At 43.4% G+C, this 21,364-nt stretch overlaps 1 protein-coding gene across 7 annotated transcripts in view; it reads left to right on the top strand.

The window, feature by feature from the left end:
- Positions 1–264: 264 nt before the first annotated feature.
- Positions 265–21,364, top strand: part of pclob (piccolo presynaptic cytomatrix protein b) — a 33,228-nt gene continuing 12,128 nt past the window's right edge. For 2 of the 7 annotated variants that reach the window (XM_047339964.1, XM_047339963.1), the window contains exons 1-16: positions 276–1,136; positions 1,489–8,230; positions 8,690–10,257; positions 10,448–10,713; positions 11,091–11,919; positions 12,180–13,230; positions 15,061–15,129; positions 15,445–15,471; positions 17,070–17,158; positions 17,272–17,347; positions 17,456–17,581; positions 19,029–19,137; positions 19,351–19,418; positions 19,521–19,759; positions 20,558–20,605; positions 20,700–20,830. In XM_047339964.1, coding sequence (XP_047195920.1) covers positions 309–1,136; positions 1,489–8,230; positions 8,690–10,257; positions 10,448–10,713; positions 11,091–11,919; positions 12,180–13,230; positions 15,061–15,129; positions 15,445–15,471; positions 17,070–17,158; positions 17,272–17,347; positions 17,456–17,581; positions 19,029–19,137; positions 19,351–19,418; positions 19,521–19,759; positions 20,558–20,605; positions 20,700–20,830 — 12,266 coding nt within the window. In that variant the 5' untranslated portion in view covers positions 276–308. Of the gene's footprint in view, positions 1,137–1,488; positions 8,231–8,520; positions 10,258–10,447; positions 10,714–10,914; positions 10,982–11,090; positions 11,920–12,179; positions 13,231–15,060; positions 15,130–15,444; positions 15,472–17,069; positions 17,159–17,271; positions 17,348–17,455; positions 17,582–19,028; positions 19,138–19,350; positions 19,419–19,520; positions 19,760–20,557; positions 20,606–20,699; positions 20,831–21,364 lie in introns of those variants that run through there. The other 5 variants (XM_035156638.2, XM_047339968.1, XM_047339966.1 and 2 more) reach the window with 5 other exon arrangements.

Below are 21,364 nucleotides of genomic sequence, written 5' to 3'. Positions count from 1 at the left end.
CTATAAGTTAGGTTGATTTAATGACTTTCTTTCTTCATGAAATACCCTCTTGGCATTTTTGGAATGAGATCTAATAATAAAACTGGCAAAATGGTGATTTAGCATCAACCAAATATAACTGAAAGTTAATTTTATATGCAATATAACACAGGTCAAAAACTGCAAATTTTTGAAAGGTGATTAATGTTGATCTTGGTAAGATTGTTACCTAATCACATGGTGTGTTTGTATTATTGCAGAGGGAATGGCTGTGTCTGAACTGCCAGACTCAAAGGGCTTTGTCGGGACAACTTGGAGACTCAGGAAAAATGCCCCAGCCTTCACCTGCATCTGCGAAGCCAGAGACCCAGGCCACACCTGCGATCAAAAAGGCAGAGCCGACACCTGCAGCCACAGAATCACAGGCCAAACCTGCCCCCATCAAGGCAGTACCGGTCCCAAGCCCAAAGATGGATCCTACTTCAGTCAAGATGGAAACAACACCTACAGCAGCTCTCACTCAAACCGAGCACAAGACCACAGTCATTCCCACAGCAGCAAAAGGTTCACCTGTTACAGAAGAAAAACAGCCTCCAGTATTATTCAAAGCAGAACCTACTATGGCTACTCTGATAAAGACAGATGTACAAGAAAAGGCTGATGTGCCAAATGCAGATATCCCCAAAACTCTGGAAACTAAAGAAAATGAAGTGAAAAAGGAGTTCAGTGGGATGGAAATTCCCATATCTGAAAAGTCTGAACCTGATATTCCAAAAGTCAAAATTGATGCAGTTATTGCTACAGCTTTCTTACCCCCAGTGACAGAGGCTACAGCTGTTTCCACCTCCCCTCTTGCTGCTGAGGATGCTCTGCCTGGAGTTCCAGTTACTGAAGTAAAGTCAACCCCTCTTTCTGCTCCAGAGACAATTATTAAGGAAGAAAAGCCTGATGATGATGTCAAACAGACAGAACCAACCAAATCTGTTCAGCAAATTGAGGTGGAACCAGACACAGCACAAGAAACACAGTTGGTATTGGAGGCAGAACCAGTGACAGAGGCAGACATCAAGAAAATGGCTAATACGTTGGCTGAAAAGATTGTTGTCACTTCAACTCCAGAGACGACACCAGTATCTACAAAGAGCATCATTATTAAAGTAAGTATAGGTCATCTTTATAAAAACAATTATTGATAAATTATCCAATATATATTTTTAGCAAATATATATATATAATATGGAGAGCAATTATTTAATACAGTCTGCATAAAGATTAAATATCAGTGTCCTCTTGAAAAGAAAATCATTTTCTCTAACATTATGGAGGACTGCTGTTGGAGAAAAACTAAAATGCACCATGTGATGAACATTTGCATCTTCCATTGCTTGCATTACACAATTTTTCGGAATTACTCCTAATAAAATGCTTATCATAAAATTGTTGGTAGTGTTTGTCCCATAAAGTTTAGTTATTTAATGTATTTATTTTAAATTGTATTCTTTTTTCTAGGACCAAGATGAGACCAAAAAAGAGCCAATGACAGAAAGAAACGTTTCCCTAACGACTGGACAGGTTCTCCCTGCAATGGCTACAAAGCCCAAATCTAAAGAAGAGGAGCATGATGACGATCAACCCCAGATTCTACCTATATTACAGGAATTAACGGATGAGCAGGTGGTTAGTGACATAAGGGAAAATGATAAAAATACAGAACCATCCATGCCAGTAAATAAAGAAGTTAAAGCTGAAAGAAGGCGTCTAAGTTTCCAAGCAATCAATGAGAGCAGTGAAAGTGACCTCACACCATCACCCTCAAATAGGTTCCAAAGGAGGAGGCTAAAGGTGACACATGTTTCATCCAGCAGTGAGGATATCAAAACTGAAAGCCCTGATTCCTCTGATGATGATGAAGAGTTCATCCGCAAGCAGATAATGGGTATGGGTGATGAAGAGGAAATGTCTCTTTCAGACAATGAGAAAGGAAATGATTTGGCAAATGAGGGAGTTGACAATGAAGCAGAGCTTGATAACACTACAGTGACAACCAAACCACTGCTGAGAGAAGGAAGCATAGACAATGAAGACAACTCAGCAAGGAAAATAGCTCTCCCAAAAACTGACACTGCAACTGCTCAAGATGTTCCTGAAACACTGCCCAGCACTACTTTCACGAAAGCCATGGCTGTCATGAGACAGAGACAAAGCACTGATGAAGAAGTAGAGAGCATCACGGAATCTCTGTCAAAGGGATCCTCTAGTGTTCAGGTATCTAGCTTCACTCCTGGATCTTCACCTACATCAGCCTCATCACTTGAAGAGGACAGTGATAGCAGCCCCAGTCACAGGAAAGTCAGTGGGGACAAACGACATCGAAAAGGTAAGCACAGGCAACCAACCCAGCTTCTCTCAACTATTGAAGACTCGTCTGAAGAAGAGAAGTTTGGAAAAGATAAAGATGAACTTAGAGCACATGGTCAGCCACTGTCTCCAACTGAAGATGTTTCCTCCACCAATAGACCATCTAGCTCTGAGTACTATGCCAGCATAGAATCAGAAGCAGAGGCTCGACAAGCTGTACAGCGAGGACGTAAGCCTTCCCCGACAGTGATACCATACACTCCCACTGATCCATTTGAAGAGAGTGAGGGTTTTTCAAAATTTTTGAAGAGTGCTGAAGAAGCATATGAGGAAATTATTCAGAAGACGATACCAGGAGAGAGTCCTCCTGATATTGAGCCACTCTATGGAGGAATGGCAATTGAGGACTATCTTTATGAATCCTTAGTAGAGGAGCCTGATATTAAGTTGAGTGAATCTCAAGAGGAAGAACCCACACAGAATACTGGCTTTGAATGGAACAAAAAGCTAAGGTCACCAGAAGAGGTTTATGAGGAGATGATGCAGAAAAAAAGAGAATTGATGATGATAGAGCAAGAGTTTCAGCAGGCCCAGACTGCCATGGAATGTTCTCCTACGGGGGCTTCAGTCTCTGGGCCTCCATCAGTTGCTGAGACCTGTGTGGTAACTATGCCTATGGAGGAAACATTCCTCACTGAGCAAATTGATATTCCTATTACAGGCACTGAAACTTCCAATGAATTAACAACAAAGAAAAAGAAACGGCCAGCTCCACCCCGCCCCACTGAACCTCCTAAGCGCACTGACATGACTTTTGTTCCCAGTACTCCAAGTGTGTCGATAGGTTTTGTTAGGCCTATGGTTCCTCAAGATCCTGCACTCAGAAAATCATTGTTCCCCATACCAGACCTCAAGATTACTCAGTGTTCATCTGGGGAGGAAGAGGATGACAGTCTTGCAGATGAATATGGTGTCGGCATTTCCTCTGACATTACCCCCAGTGATGACTCTGAGACTAAAGAAGATCCGTCGATGAGTCCAACTTTGTCTGAAACCACTGATTTTGAGCCTATATGTGTGGTCTGTGAAATTCCAGAGCCAAAACCTATTCCAACTCCAATATCAGCCCCTGAACTCACCAGTACACCTTCCCCCGTATCACCAGCGTCACCTGCAACTTCACCAGCCACTCCAGATTCTAGTTTGGTTTCTAATGCTACTTCTTCATCCCCATTCCAAGCTCAAACGCCTCTTTCATCAGATTCAACTCCACTGTCTACGCCAACACCTCCAACTTCATTTGTCACACAATCACCTGCAGAGGTCTCGCCACCATCGCCTGCCACAATTGGAGCAGTACCGTCTAGTGGGGACTCAATAGTTACAATACCAGATGTGGTATCTGATCCATCCAAAGCTCAAACAACTGCAGCAGTTCAAGTTAAGCCTTCTACAACTGTATTACCAACTCAAATCCCAGTGGAGATGTCCCCTGTACCTGTTGTGGTCCAAATGCCAGACTTAGTTTCATCTCCATCTCAGTTGCCGATGGAGGCGCCAGCTGTCATACAGACTTCAGCACCAAGTCCAGCACCTGTTGTTGTCTCAGCTAGACCAACAGCCCTAGTTACATCCACACCTGTGACATTCTCTACTCCAGCTTCAGCTCATGTTGTGTCTGGTTCTGTCACTCTGGCCTCATGCCCTGGGCCAGTCATTGTCCAGATGCCTGACCTAGTTTCGACTACATCTCCAATCTCTCCACGGACTCCACTACCAGTTTCAGCCCTTGTAACAACCCCTGCTCAAGCCCAAGCCAAAGTGGTACACTCAGTCCCTGTACAATCAGCTGTACCATCAATGAGCCCAATGGTCATCCCAGCTCTAACTCAAACAGCCCAGTTGCCTGGATCTGCTCCGGCATCAACTGCTATTGTCAAAAAGAAGGTCCCACCACCTCCACCCCCTCGGTCTACCTCAGTGTCATTACCGGAACCTAACACAGAACTGCCACTTGTAAAGACTGTTCAGCGTGTCACACCTGCGGTGACCACTACCATAGCTATGGAAACCACAGTAGCTGGCCAGCCTATGCGGTCTGTAGTTGTGGATATACAACCAAGAATGGAAGATATACAATCAGATAGTGTGGATGTACCTCATATAGTGACACCAACCAGGCAAGGGCATGTAGTCTTCATAGTGCCCAGTGGGGAAAACAAATCTCTGTTTGGACGAACCCCACAAAATATAGCGAGTACAGGGTCAATGACTTCAACTGCTTCTCTGCCAAAGAGTACTCAAATAGCCACAGACCAAGTTTCAGCCTCACCATCCACTTATCTGTCATCTGTGCCAGTAGCTTCAGCTCCACCACTTCCACCTAAACCTGTGGTAGGAACCACAGCTATAGACACAGTAGAAATACATGTAGCAGATACACCTCCTCCTACATCACCCAAGCCAACTGTTTATCCAAAGCCACCAGTTCCCACTCCAGTATCAATTGTATGGCAAAGCACAACACCAGGACCACATGTTTCTGTTACAACTGGTCATGGTCAAGCTGCCAAGCCTCCCCCACCCATACCACCTAAGCCTATATCAATTCCAGCTGGATTGGTTTTCAGCCACAAGCCAGGAGAAAGTGTCAAGCCACCTCCTCCTGTAGCCCATAAAGCCGCAACACTGCCCAGGACCAAACAACCTCCAAATGCTCTGTCACTTAGCCTAACACGACCTGTGGATTCTAAGTTTGGTGCGACGTCTCCCAAGTCACCTCTGTCTCCTAGATATGCCAAATGTTTGCAAACCTATGTGGTGATAACACTTCCATCTGAGCCTGGCTCACCGACAGAGAGTATAACGGTCCAGGCACCTATAAGACGAGGGTCCACTCCAGCTGCAAGAGTGTCAGGGGTACAAACCACACCTTCAGAGCAGAAAACACCTACTGAGGCATTCTCAGCACAGGCTACAGTGAAAAGAACCTCCATCCCCACTGTAAGGCATCCACCTCCAATACCCGCATCACTAACTGTGTCACTAGAGGGGGTCACAATCTCTGAGGTTGTGAATGGTAAAGAGCAAACCAAGGAAGACTCTGTATCTTCTGTAATACAACCATCTGTGGCTGATGTCATCACAGTGTCATCAGATCAGGTGACATCCATTCAGGTACATAGTGTACCTCTTCCAATCAAGAAACCCTATGTGCAACAACAACAACAATCAATTACCCAGCCACCACCACCACCTAAAACCACATCTGAAGTCATCACAATGCCCCCGGAGCCAAAGGTTGTTATTCAACCACTAACAGTCCAAGGTACAGCAAGAGCACAGTCTATACCATCTGTTGCTCAGGTCACAACAGCTCCTCCACATATTTCAAATGAAACACCAGTTCCACAGGCCCCACTACCAACTGTACCTGTGCAACCACAGCCACTGAAAGAGGTTATTGTTGTACCACTGCAGCCTGTGCTACCTTTGGATACAATGGTTCTCCAAGATAGACCAGCTGTACTGCCCACAACGTTTCTTTATTCACAAGTTGAAACTCAAATAGAAATGCCACAGGATATGCCTACTGATCTCATTGTCACTGAGGGCCTTATAAGATCATTGATACCTGGAGTGAGTCAGCAAATTCCTGCTGAAGATCAACTTGCGGTTGTTGAAACAGTGACAGACCAAATATTTCCAGCAGATACTCACACAATTGCTGAACTCACATCAGTACCACAAATTGTTCAGCCTTTACACATGCTACCCATAGTGACAGAGCACCTATATATGCAGCTACCACAGCTTGAAGCAGATGTGGTCACTGTTCCTACACATTTCCTCACTGAGGTTATTACAATGGATTCTGCTATTAGAATACCAACAACAGCATATCCAGTACCACAAACTCAACATGTAACAGCTGAAGTCATCCCGACACCTGAAGTAACTAAGTTAATTCCATTAACCACAGTTGATAGAATTATGATTCCCACAGTCCCTGAACTAACACAATCACCTCTTTTGATGGAAGTCCAACAAATGACAGTCCAGCCAGAAGTATACCACCCTGTTATACCACAGGTCTATGGAGCAATTACATCCTCAGTCATTTCACATTCAATGCCACCACTGGAGGTCATTGCAATGCAGCCTGAACGTGAGACACCCACAGAAATTATAACAAAGAATGTTGATGTATGCAGAGCTTCAATACCATCAACTGTGCCAGTTGGAGTTATTACAACAGAGGAAACCACAAGTAGGAGGAGGACATCTATATCATCCACGGTGCAGCCACTACACACATCAAGTGAGATATTTCCCTATCCTGTGGAATATGATATCCCCACCCAGGTGGTTACAACTGAGGCCTTTGCTGCCAGCAGGAGAGAATCCATAACAATGCAGCAACCACTAACATTGGCACAGGTAGTAAACATGCCAGCTGAAAAAGATATTCCCATTGATGTTTATGGTGTTCAGGTTCCCTACAGGAGAGAATCCATTCCTTCTACAGAACAACATCCACAAGTGTTAACTTATTTATCGAAATATGATCAGCCTCTGGAGATAATCACTGATGTATACAGCAGGAGAACCTCATTGCCCAATGTACAGGACATTCCACAGGGTGTGTCTGGGACCCCAGTCACCATAACTAAAATTCAGCAAGAGTCTATTGAGAGCCAAGAGATTCGTGGACCAGAAAAGGTGGTGTCAAGTATGAGTCACATGTATTCGTCTTCAATTTCAACTTCAGGTCAACCCCCTGAAAGCCTGCCCAGCCTGGTCACTCAGGTGGTCACGACTGAGGTCCAGAGGATGACTGTCTCTGTTGTCCATGAAAGACTTCCACAGGTCCCTCCACCCAGTGTAGCAATCACTATACAGCCAGACATAGCTAAAGTCCAATCTCTGCCAAAACAGAATGGGAAGATAATATATCCTGGTGATGTTATCGATTTACGCACTATGAAGGTTGGCCTAAGGATGACGGAACAAGGCATGGACCTGTCACAACCTGAGTCACGTCGACAGTCTTTCTCAAGTGACTCTAGTGGGCGACAAATCACAGCAGTGCAGCCTGAGATAGTAAATCTTAGTTCAGTCATCACCCCTGCAACCACATTGTCGGTTGTCACTGACAGCATCACAATAGTCACATGCACAGCAACTATTGCCTCATATAACAACACTCCAGCAGAGAAACCTCTTGATTTGCAGGGCCCTGTGACATCATTACCTCTGCCTCTCACCACTTGCAAACCATTTGAACCACTTGCACAGATTGTATACAGACCTGTGAATTCTCAGCCCTTGGTCAGTGCAGTAGCATTTAGAGCTCAGGACATTCCCATTAATCTTTCTTTTGGAGCACTTGTATCTTCAGAAGTCAAACAGCCACTGACTTCAACCCCAGCTCCCATCAGCAATGGAGGTCCTGTGCTTTCCCTAGAAGCTACAGGGGCAATGGATCTGTCAAACTACAGACCAGTGAGAGCTATGGTAGCTTTGTCTGGCACAAGCCCAGGAGTGGTGACCACTGTTGTAGAAGATGATGGGACTCCAGTCGACCTCACAGCTAGTCGGAGGAGTGTATGCTGTGATGTTATTTACAAGCTACCATTTACAGGAAGCTGCAGAACACTGCCACCGGTTATAACCCAGCCTGACAATCGTTTTGGTTACAGAGATGACCACTACCAATATGACAATGCTGGAATTTATGGTATCAAAGGCATGAATGGTATAAAAGCGTCAATGTCTGAGACCAACCTGACAGAGGCAGGACTCTTCTCCCATGATTCCAAGAACGACTATGACTATCTCAGTGGACCTTCGGATGGGGCTATAGACCTCACTGCTGCTAAACTTTCTCCTGGTGAGTATTTTTGGGTATTTATGCATGTTGCCATGCTCCGTTTACATTTGGTGTTTGCATTTGATTAATTTAATCGATTTTAAACTTTTATGTACAAAGTGTCTTTGCCTATAGTGTTACAGCTCGAGACTTTGCTTACTGAAGATATGTGTGGCTGTTTTCCATATGAATGCATGCTTTCCTTAAAAACTTGCTTTGCTGTTTGATATGCATGTTCTCATTCTCGCTTGTTTTTCTTTTTTTCTTTTCTCTTTATACAGATGCATGTGTGTGCCTGCGTGTTCTCCCTCAATATTTTGGCTTTGCATCTTGCTAGCCAAAATGACTGCAGATATGCATGTGCAATGGAATTCTTTTTAATCAATGCTGCATGACCTTCAGCTTCAGACATAAAGAACACTATGTTTGTATAATGTACTTGCTAAATTAAAATCTATATCTCTGGACTTATTATGGCAGGTAAAGCTCTAGACTTCACTCACAAAACTACTGGAGTCTACCCTGGGATGACTTCTGATCCATACTCCCAGATCCCTGCAGCTGCTTTCGGTGTTAATAGTGCTCTAAGAACCTCAGATGGAATCGTTTACTCCTCAGTCTCTGCCCCGGTTCCATCCACGTATGCAATTACAACTCAACCAGGCTCCGTGTTTAGCACCACCTTTACACCTACATCAACAGTCCAAAACCAGTCAGTGCCATATCCATATGGCTTAATTCCCACTACAGACCCAGGACAGATCATTCCTTATGACACAGGCCTACCTAAGGAGCTTCTACCCACAGCTTTAGCTGACATTATAACAGGCTATCCAGAAATGTACTCTGACACCACTCTGGAAGCAATTGCTGCCTCTCTGGATGCCTTGGCTTCTTCCCCAATATTCCCTGGCTTAGACAACACCAAGATGGCCCAGTATCAGATGGAGAGGGAGTTTCTAGAGCTAGAGAAACTTAAGCAACTGTGTCTTGCTGAGGAGCTAGAGTGGGAAAGACAGGAGATCCAGCGTTACCGTGAGCAGGAACAGCTTATGGTCCAAAGGGAGCTTGAGGAACTTCAGGCTCTGAAACAGCAGCTTCTCCTGCAGCAAGAGGAAGAGCACCATGCTCACATGGTGGCCCAGCAGGAGACGTATGTCCAACAGAAAGAGCAGCTGCAGCAAATCCAACAACTCCAAATTCAACTCCAACGCCAGCTAGATGAGCACTACAGTAGCACTGGTACCACAGGAAACATCCTTGATGCTAAATATGCAGGAGTAGGGGACGGTGGTCAGTACTGGCCTGTCAAAGACGAGTCTACAACTCCATCAATTACAGCACAGTTAGAGGAAAGCCAGGACCATATTAGTTTAGGAAATAAGCTGCAAGCTGACCATGACACAGGGAAAAAAATAATTGATAGTGGAGTGCAGACAGATGACGAAGACTCAGCAGAAAAGCAGCCTGTGGGAAGGAGAAAAAAGAATAAGAGAAATGTTGACAGCTCAGCTCAGACTGATGATGAAGACCAAGATGAATGGGAAGCCCCCACAAAAGCACGACGGCGCTCTCGAAAACATAGCAGTGAAGGGAAACATGGCTCTAAGGTCGCTAGCATTGCTATCCAGACAGTGGCGGAGATATCTGTCCAGACTGACCACTCTGGAACAATCAAACGACCCAATGTGAAGATGGAGACGAAGGTGGAAATTATTAAGCATATCTCAGCTCCCGAAAACTCTCAGAGAGGTGGCAGTCTTAGCTGTCAGACAGACTCAGATAGAAGGCACATACCTATTGAGGTGGGATACAGCACACACCTAACAACGGATGTTCCCACTAAGACTAAAATCTTCTATACTGCAGTCTCCCCGTTGTCCCCAGAAAAGTCACTTGGAGGGCAGAGAATGCTAACTGCTGACCCAACCAGATTTTCCTCTGGCCCTCGGATATTAAAGACTGCTCAAAAGTCTCTATCTGATCCTATATCCCTGAGTCCCACCAGGGAGGACAGGATGAGTGGATACAATGCAGACAGCTATACTGTAAGTCAAAGCAGAATATAAACATCCTTACTGATTACAATGATTTGTGTACCAATTTTTTAAGCATGCTGAAAATGGTTTAAATACAAAAATTAAAGGAAAGTATGCTGTGAAATGCAATTTAAAGGAATTCTGTAGTGTGTAAAGTATTATTCAGTGACGGTCAGATTTACTTGTTTTGATGTTTTAGGGACGAGGCTCTCCCTCTGGCACAGGAAAGAAAGTAAAACGGACACTGCCAGACCCCCCTCCTGAGGATGACTCTTTGACAGGAAGGTCAGGCTACAGCAGCAACTCTGCACGTCGTCGTCTTGCCCGCAGCACAACAATGGCTCGGGCAAAGATCCTGCAGGACATTGACAAGGAGCTCGATCTGGTGGAAAGAGAATCCTCTAAACTACGCAAAAAACAGGCTGAGCTGGATGAAGAGGAAAAAGAGATTGATGCCAAGCTTCGGTGAGATGCTGCATCTTTAACATCAATACACTCTTTGGTTGTTGCCATTGTTCAGACCCTGGGACTTTAATAAAATAGCAAATAATGTTAGTAACTAATTATTATGCCATTACATTATTATAACCAATATAATTGCATTCATCCCTCTCCTGCAATCATTATTCCTAATGCATCTGCATGATTCCCCTCTCACCTTGATAGCTTATGGTCTAAAAGGCTGCCTTGACATCACTCAGTGAGACCTCTCCACATTCACACATAGTAAAAGGTACTAATGTGTGAGAAACTGGAACATTATTTGTCTCTTTGTTTGTAATGTTAATAGTATGGTCGGTGCTTAAAGTGTAAAAAGATATATATCTTTTTTTGCCCATCAGGTACCTGGAGATGGGTATCAACAGACGTAAGGATGCCTTGCTGAAGGAGAGAGAGAAGAGAGAGAGGGCCTATCTCCAGGGGGTGGCAGAGGAAAGAGATTACATGTCAGACAGTGAGGTTAGCAACATCAGAGAGAGTAGGGGTGATGGCCTGGAGAGACCACGGACCGCTCCCCAATCTGAGTTTGACCAATTCATCCCCCCACAGACAGAAGCTGATTCCCAGTACAACACACTAACTAGTCCCTACTCCCACTATGCCCAGTATGTTCCCCAGACCCAAACCACCAGTCCCTATACCCAACAGAACCTATACCAGCAGCAGTCCCTCTACCATCAACAGGTGTCTCCTTACCCAACTCTAACCCTCTCCCATGCCCAGGCTCAGTCAAATAGTTACCAACATGCTCTGCTCTTGCAGCAGGGAAAGCAGCGACAAACCACTTTGTCAGATTTAGAGCCTAAGATCAATACTAACTATGAAGTAATACGCAGCCAACCTCTGCTCATTGTACCAACCTCCACAGAAAGTGGCTATGGAGTGGCTCACCTGGGGGGCAAGTATGGCAACTTGGACTTGAGGCTAGGGATAGAGGAGAGGAGCATGGCCTCTAGTCCCATGTCTAGTATTTCTGCTGATTCTTTCTATGCTGATATTGACCACCACAATGCCAGGAACTATGTTTTGATAGACGACATAGGGGAGCTCACCAAGTCTTCAACCGGGCTGAGCAACACCGGCATGGGTTCGGGATTCAACCTGCCTGATAAGGAGTTGTCCAAGGCAGACAGACTACTAAGAGCAGCAGAAGTCAGACGCACAGCAGAGGTAAATACTATGCTGTTACAGCAACCATAATTTTTACCTTCCTCTTCATGTATATGCATATGTTACTGAAAATAAAAAAATTACAGACACTGAAAAAGAATTCTGAACAAATGAAGACACAATGACTTAAGTCATCGATCAATTATTTTGGAGGTAATATAACAATCTTGAAGGACTCCTGTTATCTTGTGACTTTAATAAAAATTTCTGCATCGATAACACTAAATATGTGCTATATCTATTGTTTTGTTTTTTTTTAGGTGGCAGAGTTTTTAGGCTCATCTCGTCTTCAAGGTTATGGTAAAGGAGAAGATGACACTATGGAAGAGCCCTATGAACTTAAACTACTGAAGCAGCAAATCAAGCAAGAGTTCCGGCGAGGAACTGAGGGGCTAGAACATTTAACAGGTTTGGGACTACCCCAGTATCTCCCCAGTGATGGCAGTTTTCGCAGCTTTCCTAAAGGAGAGAAATATAGCATTGGCAGGCTCACCCTTGAAAAACAGGCTGCGAAGCAACTACCAGCAGCAGTGCTTTACCAAAAACAGATGAAGAACAAAAAGGCCCTAATAGACCCTAAAGCGATCACAAAATTCTCCCCAATTCAGGAGAGTAGGGACCTGGAGCCTGACTATGGCAACTACATGGGGTCTGGAGCCTCCTCTGTTAGCAATCTAGCAGCTAGGGCTAGGTTGCTTCAGGATGAGATTACATTTGGGCTAAGAAAGAACTTGTCTGAGCAGCAAAAATACTTGGGCTCCTCTCTCGGGGCCAACCTAGCTGGTTCTCTTAATCTTGGGCAGTCCCTTGGATTGGGATCACCTATCAGAGCCACTGTCCAGGATGATGGCACCTACCCAAGTGGCAGTCGTTCCCGACCTTCATCTCGCCCCTCCTCTCGGCCCTCTTCTGTCTATGGCTTGGATCTATCTATTAAACGGGACCTATCCAGCTCCTCACTTAGACTTAAAACAGAGGGAGAGGTCTTGGATGCAGCATTTGCCCCTGGGGTGGCCAGAGTAAAGCCAACTAGTTTACCTATCAGCCAAAGCCGGGGCCGCATCCCCATTGTGGCTCAGAACTCTGAGGAAGAGAGCCCTCTGAGCCCAGTGGGGCAGCCTATGGGCATGGCTAGAGCCTCAGCTGGACCTCTCCCTCCCATCTCTGCTGACTCCAGGGACCAATTTGGGTCTAGCCATTCCCTGCCAGAGGTACAGCAACATATGAGGGAGGAATCTCGAACGCGTGGCTATGATCGAGACATTGCATTCATCATGGATGACTTGCAAGGTGCCATGTCTGACAGCGAAGGTAAATGGAGCCTCAGACTGTTGCAGCAACTCGACTGTGTGGACTTGCTTGTCATGCATGCTAATGCTTAGTGGTCTCACCGACGTTTTGCATTAACTGGTTCATCCTTTATTATCAGCGCACCATCAAGTTGTTGTTGGTTGTCTGTAACTGTATTTCCCTGAATGTCACATTATTTGTTTGCATGCTCACCGGTACATAATACTCCTGGCCTGAGTTTATGTATGTCACTAATCAGTTATATCCATTTCTGCTCTATGATTTCATCAGCATGCTTTCTCTTTTAATTCCTCATTGGCTTTACTCCTTCACAGTTACTCAAAGCCCAGTGGTACTAAATTTGCTATGCACAAACTGTATGGCCTTGAACATATTCATACATATTCTCCATATTACAGCTGCCTTATTCCTAGTGAGAGCAACATATTTTATTGTACCTCTGAGCAAAGTATCTACAGTGAACATGTACAGAGAATACATCCACAGTTGTAGTATAAATAAAATACTGCATAAATATTTATGTTATGAGAGATTGTGGTGTATAATGACATGAGAAAAGCCTATTGGCAGGGGTAGAAGGAGCTGGATTCTTTTTTCTAAATAGAACTACAAAGATATGTGCTTCGTGTTTAGAAAAAAGCCCTATATTTGCAATTTGTAGGTTACTGTTAAATAACAATGTAATATTCAAACATCACCTCATATGTGAAGTGCCTCATTAACTTAAATCAGCCTAAAAATGACCTATACATGCAATCTACTGAACATGTTTCAAAATGTTTGGTTAATGGCATTTAGAATGTCTGGGATGCTTTGGAGACCACCTGGAACTTGTCGGAGCTGCAAAAAAAGATTTTTACATGATGACAAGGAGTGTCTAGGGATCCTCGCTTTCTTTTTATCCAACCCCCACCACCAATCTGCAGAGCGAAACAGTGTCTTTGTTAGATCATTGCCTCAAAAAGACATGTTCTTACTGGTCTACGGCACCCTGTCAGCTATACTGAAGAGCAACTAGTAGCAGTAACTTGACAGGTAACTGCTGAATCATGGATGTACTTAAGTATTTTTCATGGCATTTCCCTTTGTGTAGTTGATTCTCGCTGATCAAGTCAGTGACACAGATACCAATTTAAGAGCAATTCAATTAGGAGAAATATTTGTATGTCAACTCTATTTTTAAAGGACTTTCATGCAGCTATATGTGATCTGTGAAAGAAATACATTAGACACCAAATTATTGTCTCATTTATGTTGTGTTAACTATTTGTCTGTTTCTATGTGTCTTTAATTTTCTATCTGTACCCAATTTTGCATCCTTGCATGTTGTGCAATTCATGTTTTTCCATTTCCGTCTTAATAAAGTGAATGTTTTTTGCTTGTTGATTGTTGCTGTGGATGTCTCATTGCCACGTGAGATGTCCATGTCCCCTAGTGTTTGACTGAAAATATTGACATGTATTATCTCTACATTCGTTAGAGTGGGATTGGCAGTGTTCCATTAGGTTATATAATTCCCTTTCGGTAGATCAGTATGAAATATGAAAAAGTAGTTGATATGTTTTATGGTTAATTTAGATATTCTACCTCCATTTGGTAGAAACTCGTAAAGTTAGACGCTGCACAAAATTAAATATTAAGGCCAATGGGATCATTTTAGTTGCTTAATTGTCATCTGCATTGATTTTCAGATAAGTACTACAATGCATAGCAGTAATAAATATGTTAAAATCAAGTTCTGGACCATTTAACAATCAGTATACTTAAATTGTTGATAAGGTGGCATTTGTCCTGACAACACCTAAAAGTGTCCATCTGCCTTGATTACAGCACTAAGTGAGTCCATGCTGGCTCTGAACAGAGATGATGCCAGAATCTTTCATGAAAGTATCAGACACGGTAGAGTATTTTATAGTACTAAGACTTGGCTCAGTCTTACATGAATTGATAGATGGCTTAATAACTCAAGTGTATTTTACATGTTTTATATGTCAAAATGCTTTTGCTTAAATTTGTAAACTGTCTGACAGGCTAATAATGTCAGACTTTACTCAGTATTTCAAGCATGCATCTTACATTGACTGCTTTCAGTGCATGGGCTGAAGTATACACACTATACAGTAGTCTTAGCAACAGTTCCTGTAGTTTGTTTAGATGAATTACCTTAATGTTTACGCATTTTGAAAAAAACATATATACAACTTTGTATCCCAGCTGGAGGCCCAAACTGGAATATAGAAGGTGAGACAGCATTCGATTCCCATGTAGTTGTACAGAGACTGTATGCCTCCATGCCGCATATCATGGTTCTCAATGATCCACCTCCCTGGTTGATTTTGTAAAACCAGACTCATTCTGGAATGACCCACATCTCAGTTGTATACAATACATGTCATTTAGCAGATCTCTAGTAGTTGACATGTCCAATCCATTCTGGAATGAATCCCATCTTAATGGCACTAGATATCTTTTATGTGTCATATATTGTGTTGTAGTGATTTGATTTATACATCATTCTGGAATGACTGCACATGGTTCTGTAAGCACATCAGACCCATTCCCAGTATTCATGTTCATGCACTGTTTCAGAAAACCATGTGTATATTGTGTGATCATGTATAAGTGTTCCCACAAAAAATATATCATAAAATGATATACATGTGCTTTTGAGTGCATACATGTTAGACCTATTTTACAAATTCTACAGGTTCACTCTGCCACTGTTGACTGATTCTAGATCAGAAAAGTCTAACACTGACAAGAACTGATAATTGTGTTCTAATCTCTATATCTAAGACACGTGGGTAAGAGGCAACATTTACCTTCAGAATAAATGGTCATCAGGCCATTTCTCTTCCTCATTATTGGTGCATCTTCTTGGGGAGATTAGATCACTGATAATTCAAAGAGACATTCAGCAGACCTGTGCACATTCTATCCTTAGTGACAAAGTACTGCATTGAACACTAAAGTGATTACTCATATATCTAATGTAGAATATTTCCAACCAGCCTGACTTATTAAGACAGCAGGGTCACGAACTGCAAATGTTCTGAGCTTTGCAACAATGAGGGTACAAAATCTATTAGATGTTACATATCATTGTTAAAAAGGTATTAGATTGTCTGTATGATGAGCTTTGTGAGGTGCCATGTTACACTGCACTTCCAGTACATAAATACAGAGTAAATTTGACAGTTATATGGTTATCGATCCTATGCCATAAGTTAAAGTAGGAGGTAGACTTATACCGCACCCTCAGAGTATCGTATTAAGAAATAATACGGAACAAATAAGTCCAAATAAATGATGTTTATTATGATAAGCATTACAATTATTGAGTAAAAACACATAATGGGACAATTCCAACTGCAGTGTTTTGACTTATATTATTAAATATCCTAGGGCCTCTTTCACCAACAATGTTTCATACACAGCAGCTATGAAAACGTGGACAGAAAAGCCCTCACGACCAGAGCACGGAGCACTGCATGGTATCAAAAGCATGGCATACTTTAAATGCTCCTGAAAATGACTTCAGTGTTTACAGAGATCATTTAATCCCACAGACGATATTAATAGGGGGGAAGCAGAGTTTATACTCCTTTGATTTCACTCATCAGGTGTCCTGATGGGACAGATCAGAGATCGTTCTCCCTTCAAGCAACCAGGGATGCATGTGTGACAAACATGACACATTTCCAAAGGATGATTACAAGATTGATCTCTGCCCAAGTAGCTATTAACACGTTTAAAGCAGAAATGTATCAAGCTATCAGGGATATAGAAGGTGTGCGATTGTGTGGACATGGTTTTAACCACTACCTCTCCCTGCCTAGCCTACCACCTGAGGAGAGAGGACACAGACTGGTTTGACAAGCCGATAGAAGGGCATCTGCCAAGTGGAAGCATGTCAGACAGAAGACAGGTGAGATCCAAGCTAGCATTCCGCTTTATACGATTTTCTTTCCTTCCTGAAAACATGAAAACCTATGGGGAACCAATGTACTGCATTCTTTAAATTTTTAATATCTCTCTCAGATGACACTGGTCCCTTATGCCTACCCTCACACTTGCGTCACGCTTAAGAGAGACCTGCAGGACACCAGTGTGTCAGGTATACGGCAAACAAAGAGCAAACACATATCCTGCAAAGCTTATCAACACAATCCTTTGAAATCCTTGTTTTACTGATTGGGATTTGGTTTGTTTATTTTCCCCTCAGGGAATGGACTCGGAATTCGTGTAGTGGGTGGAAAGGACATTCCTGGGGGCAGAGGAGAGATCGGAGCCTACGTTGCCAAGGTCGTCCCTGGTGGTGTGGCAGAACAAACAGGAAAGGTTGTAGAAGGTAAGAGAAGAATAAGGAAAGGAGTTCATAAAGGAAATCTTTATTATTTTTATACTTTACAACTTTCAACTATGTAATGAAATAGTTTGGAATTGTAAGAAAACATGACACATTTCCATCATTCCACAAGAACGAATACACTGGTATAGGAAATGCATTCATTTGAGTTTGCTTGGTGTGAGACTGTACAAAGTAAGACAGATGATGTCTAAGGCCTGAGACATTATTGGTGTAAAAGCTAACATTTTAAGTGTCATTAATACGAGCAGCAGCGAATGCCTCCAGTTACAGTCTCTGCATGAATCAATGATTTCCAGATGGAGATGTGCAAGGCGGCTGTAGCCCGCTGTGTTGTGGTCTGTCATGTCTCATTCCCTCTTACATCCAAACACAGGGAAAAAAGCCTGTCAACTCCGCCTCCACAGCACTGGGCTGTGTTAGTCATTAGGCTATATTTAGCATCATTACACACAAACACACAAAAAGCAGGCCTCCGCATAGTCAAACACACACAGACGACAATAATCCTTTGAAAATCCCCATTCAATTCTTATTTGAAGTTGTTAGAATTACCAAATGGTTGATCTCTAGAGAAGGAATGGGACGTTAATGGTAATTCCAACAGTTTAAAGATATTTTTAGGACAAAATTGGTTCTAGACTCTTTCTTCAGTGGCATTTCCACCATGGGGACAGCCATGACTTTGCCTTAAAGGAGGGGGTTGAAGGACAGATCAGCTTATGTATATTTGAGACTCTTGTAATTCATTTTTCTTAATACTGGGACAGCCAAGGTTAGACCGGGTTCTTTTTGATATTATAAGATGCGATGAAGAAATAATAACAGTGGTGAAGCCATTAACATTTATTTTATAGCGTACGTTGAAATGCAACTGTGCAAATGTGATGTTTATGTTTCTCTGAGAGAAAATGGCGGCGGAACATGCCTTCAGGTGCAAAGACAAATAACGTGGGGGGAGGATATGGTGAATTATACGGTGAGAGCATGTGCGCTGGCTCGTGCAGAAGGGAATGGAGATACTAACTCAAGCCTTTATTGTCACAGCAGCCTGTGAGTTGCCTCAGAAGCAGAGGTCTAATCTGAGGACCAGGTTTCAGTTGTGTAAGTGAGGCCGCGTGCAGCTCTGGCATTGCAGTGGAGGTCTGAGTTTGCTGTGCACTGATTTGTGTGTATATTATATACTGTTTGCAGTGCTGTGTGTGTGTGTGTGTGCAATGATATAACATCAAAATCAACAAAAAACCTGAATAGAAAAATTCAATAATTAATGTTTTCCCCTGGCTGTACAATAAATTGAAGCATTACATAGGCTGCACTAGAACTAATCATGTTTCATATTTAGAGATGTGGTGAGATGCATATGCCCACAGGCGATAACATATTGTCTGGGAATTCTGTCTCTGAATCTGCCTTCATCACACCACAGGAATGCAGGTGCTGGAGTGGAACGGAGTCCCTCTGATGGGGAAGACTTACGAAGAAGTGCAGTGCATCATGGGCCAGCCATGTGCAGAGGCGGAGCTCTGCGTGAGACTGTGAGTTACATCTGTCATCATTATCCCTCCATCCCACTGAAACTCTTACATGTTTAGTCGCAATATGGTGACTCTGCACCCCCCCCCCCTCCTCCTCTCTCTCGCTACTCATTCCACACCCCTTCGTCTGACAAATATCACTCAATGACTGATTACTGCTAAATATACACTGGTTTATATTCCATTACAAATTTCCTCTATGGATCCAAACAGTGACCTTAATATGCTGTCTGACCCCGAGCACCCACAAGCCCTGGAGCACCATGTCCAGCTTAAGGCTGGTATGTACAAGGTTTTGTTGTTCTGTCTGCATGCATGCATGTATCCGTGTACCTACTTCACATGAACACAATGCGCATCACTGTACACATTTGTCTCATAAGGTGGGCAGCGTTCCCCTGGGGTGGATCCTAACCAGTTGGCTGCAGAGCTGCAAAAGGTGTCGCAGCAGCAGGGTCCTGGTTTGGCAGGAACAGGGGTTTTGACCGGGAGTTTAGGGGTCCTGTCTGCACTGGAGCGGTCCGCCCTCCTCCACTCGGGGACTGGATCGGCTGCCTCCAGTGGTGTGCCGAGCCCTGGCCAGCCCGCGTCCCCCGCCATAAACAAAAAACAGCGACACAAGGTAATGGATGCTCGATGCTGTTGGCTCATCTCAGACTCTTTAGTAGCGAAGAGTTCAGTTACTGCAAAAAATACATATTTAGAAGTAGTGTACAGCTATGTCAGGGCCCGATATTTTGTGTACAGTATGAGTGTGAATGAATAATGGCAAGGGTCTGTATCAGCCTGCAGAGGAACCTGGTGTGATCCGTCATGGTCCTTGGCTGCTGAGATTCCATTAGTATTACATCACGTAACACTACAAAGAGGAAGTTGCATGTGAAGGTCAAATGGTGTGACTGTGTTCATCAGAGAGTGACAGGCCAATTACAATAGATCAAGAAAACAGTGTGGTACAGTGTGTGACCCTGGCTTTAGGGGCCTTTTACACATGGAATGCACTTTCATACAGCAAAGGGAAATATATTATGAGCACATTTTTAAATGCTTGATTCTTAAAAAATACAAAAAGAAGTTGCATTAGGCCTATAAGTTTTTTTCTTCTATTAATGGTTAAGTAGCTCAAATAATAGATTAACCCTCTAAAACTTCACTGGAGGACTTTTCTCTCCTGAGACTCATAGATCCAATGTGAAATCTCTACTCTGCAACCCATTCATCTTGTAGCTGACAATATGATATATACATTTTAAGAAAGTCCAATACACTGCAACCAATTCCCAGGGTAATGGCTGAAGTCCATCATGAACATTTCTTCGGTGGTCAAGTCGGGTCCGTCAACTTTGTCTCTGGAACTAATCCAATCAGTTTTTTAACTACTACTTGCCCCTCGCCCCCCTTTTATCCTTTCCCCTTTCAGCCAGCTGAGGTGATGACGATGCCTCACCCCATCACTGGAGAAATTCAGGTAAAAGAAAAGCACAAAAGGAAAATTCAACTGCAACAAACTCAAGACTCTGGTCTTTCTCACGCCGCCTCCACCTCGCTCTTTTACCCTTCAGCTCCAGATCAACTATGACAGGAACCTAGGAAACCTGATCGTACACGTCCTGCAGGCTAGAAACTTAGCCCCGAGGGACAACGACGGCTACTCTGACCCTTTCGTCAAGGTCTACCTCTTACCGGGAAGAGGGTGAGTTCTCAGTGTGTTTGAGTTCTCGGTAATGTCTGGTCCGTGTCCCTGCCTTTCTGCTTCTGTGTCTGTCTTGTTTACTCTCCCCCTATTTCTTTCTGACTTCGTATCGACTGTGCTGTGTGAAACCACGACTACTAACTACTTGAGCTCTTATGAGAGAATGAGACAGGACATGATATGAGGCAGTCATTATTAGTGTGATTTGTCTTTGCAAATCGATGGATGGGTGTTTTTCCACCTTACACATAGCTAGGACAGGAGATACCATACTGCTACGTTACAATGCGTCAGATTACCAGGTCATAGACTACGTGTGTGCAAACATACACTGTGCTGGAGTCACAAGCTCTTCATATTCTGTGCACTTTGGACTTAAGGAAGTACTTTCCCCCTTTAGAAGGTCCCTGGCTTCCTACTCTCATCGCTGTCTTGCTTCACGAGAGCCTGTGACGAGCCAGAGAAGAGATCGATACAACCTTTATCTTCCTGTGTAACAGTATCTGCTCTTAGATAATGACTCCATCAGACCTG

Source organism: Hippoglossus stenolepis, chromosome 5 (assembly GCF_022539355.2).
Source record: "Hippoglossus stenolepis isolate QCI-W04-F060 chromosome 5, HSTE1.2, whole genome shotgun sequence".
Classification (NCBI taxonomy): domain Eukaryota; kingdom Metazoa; phylum Chordata; class Actinopteri; order Pleuronectiformes; family Pleuronectidae; genus Hippoglossus; species Hippoglossus stenolepis.
This window is presented reverse-complemented; position numbering and strand designations above follow the sequence as displayed.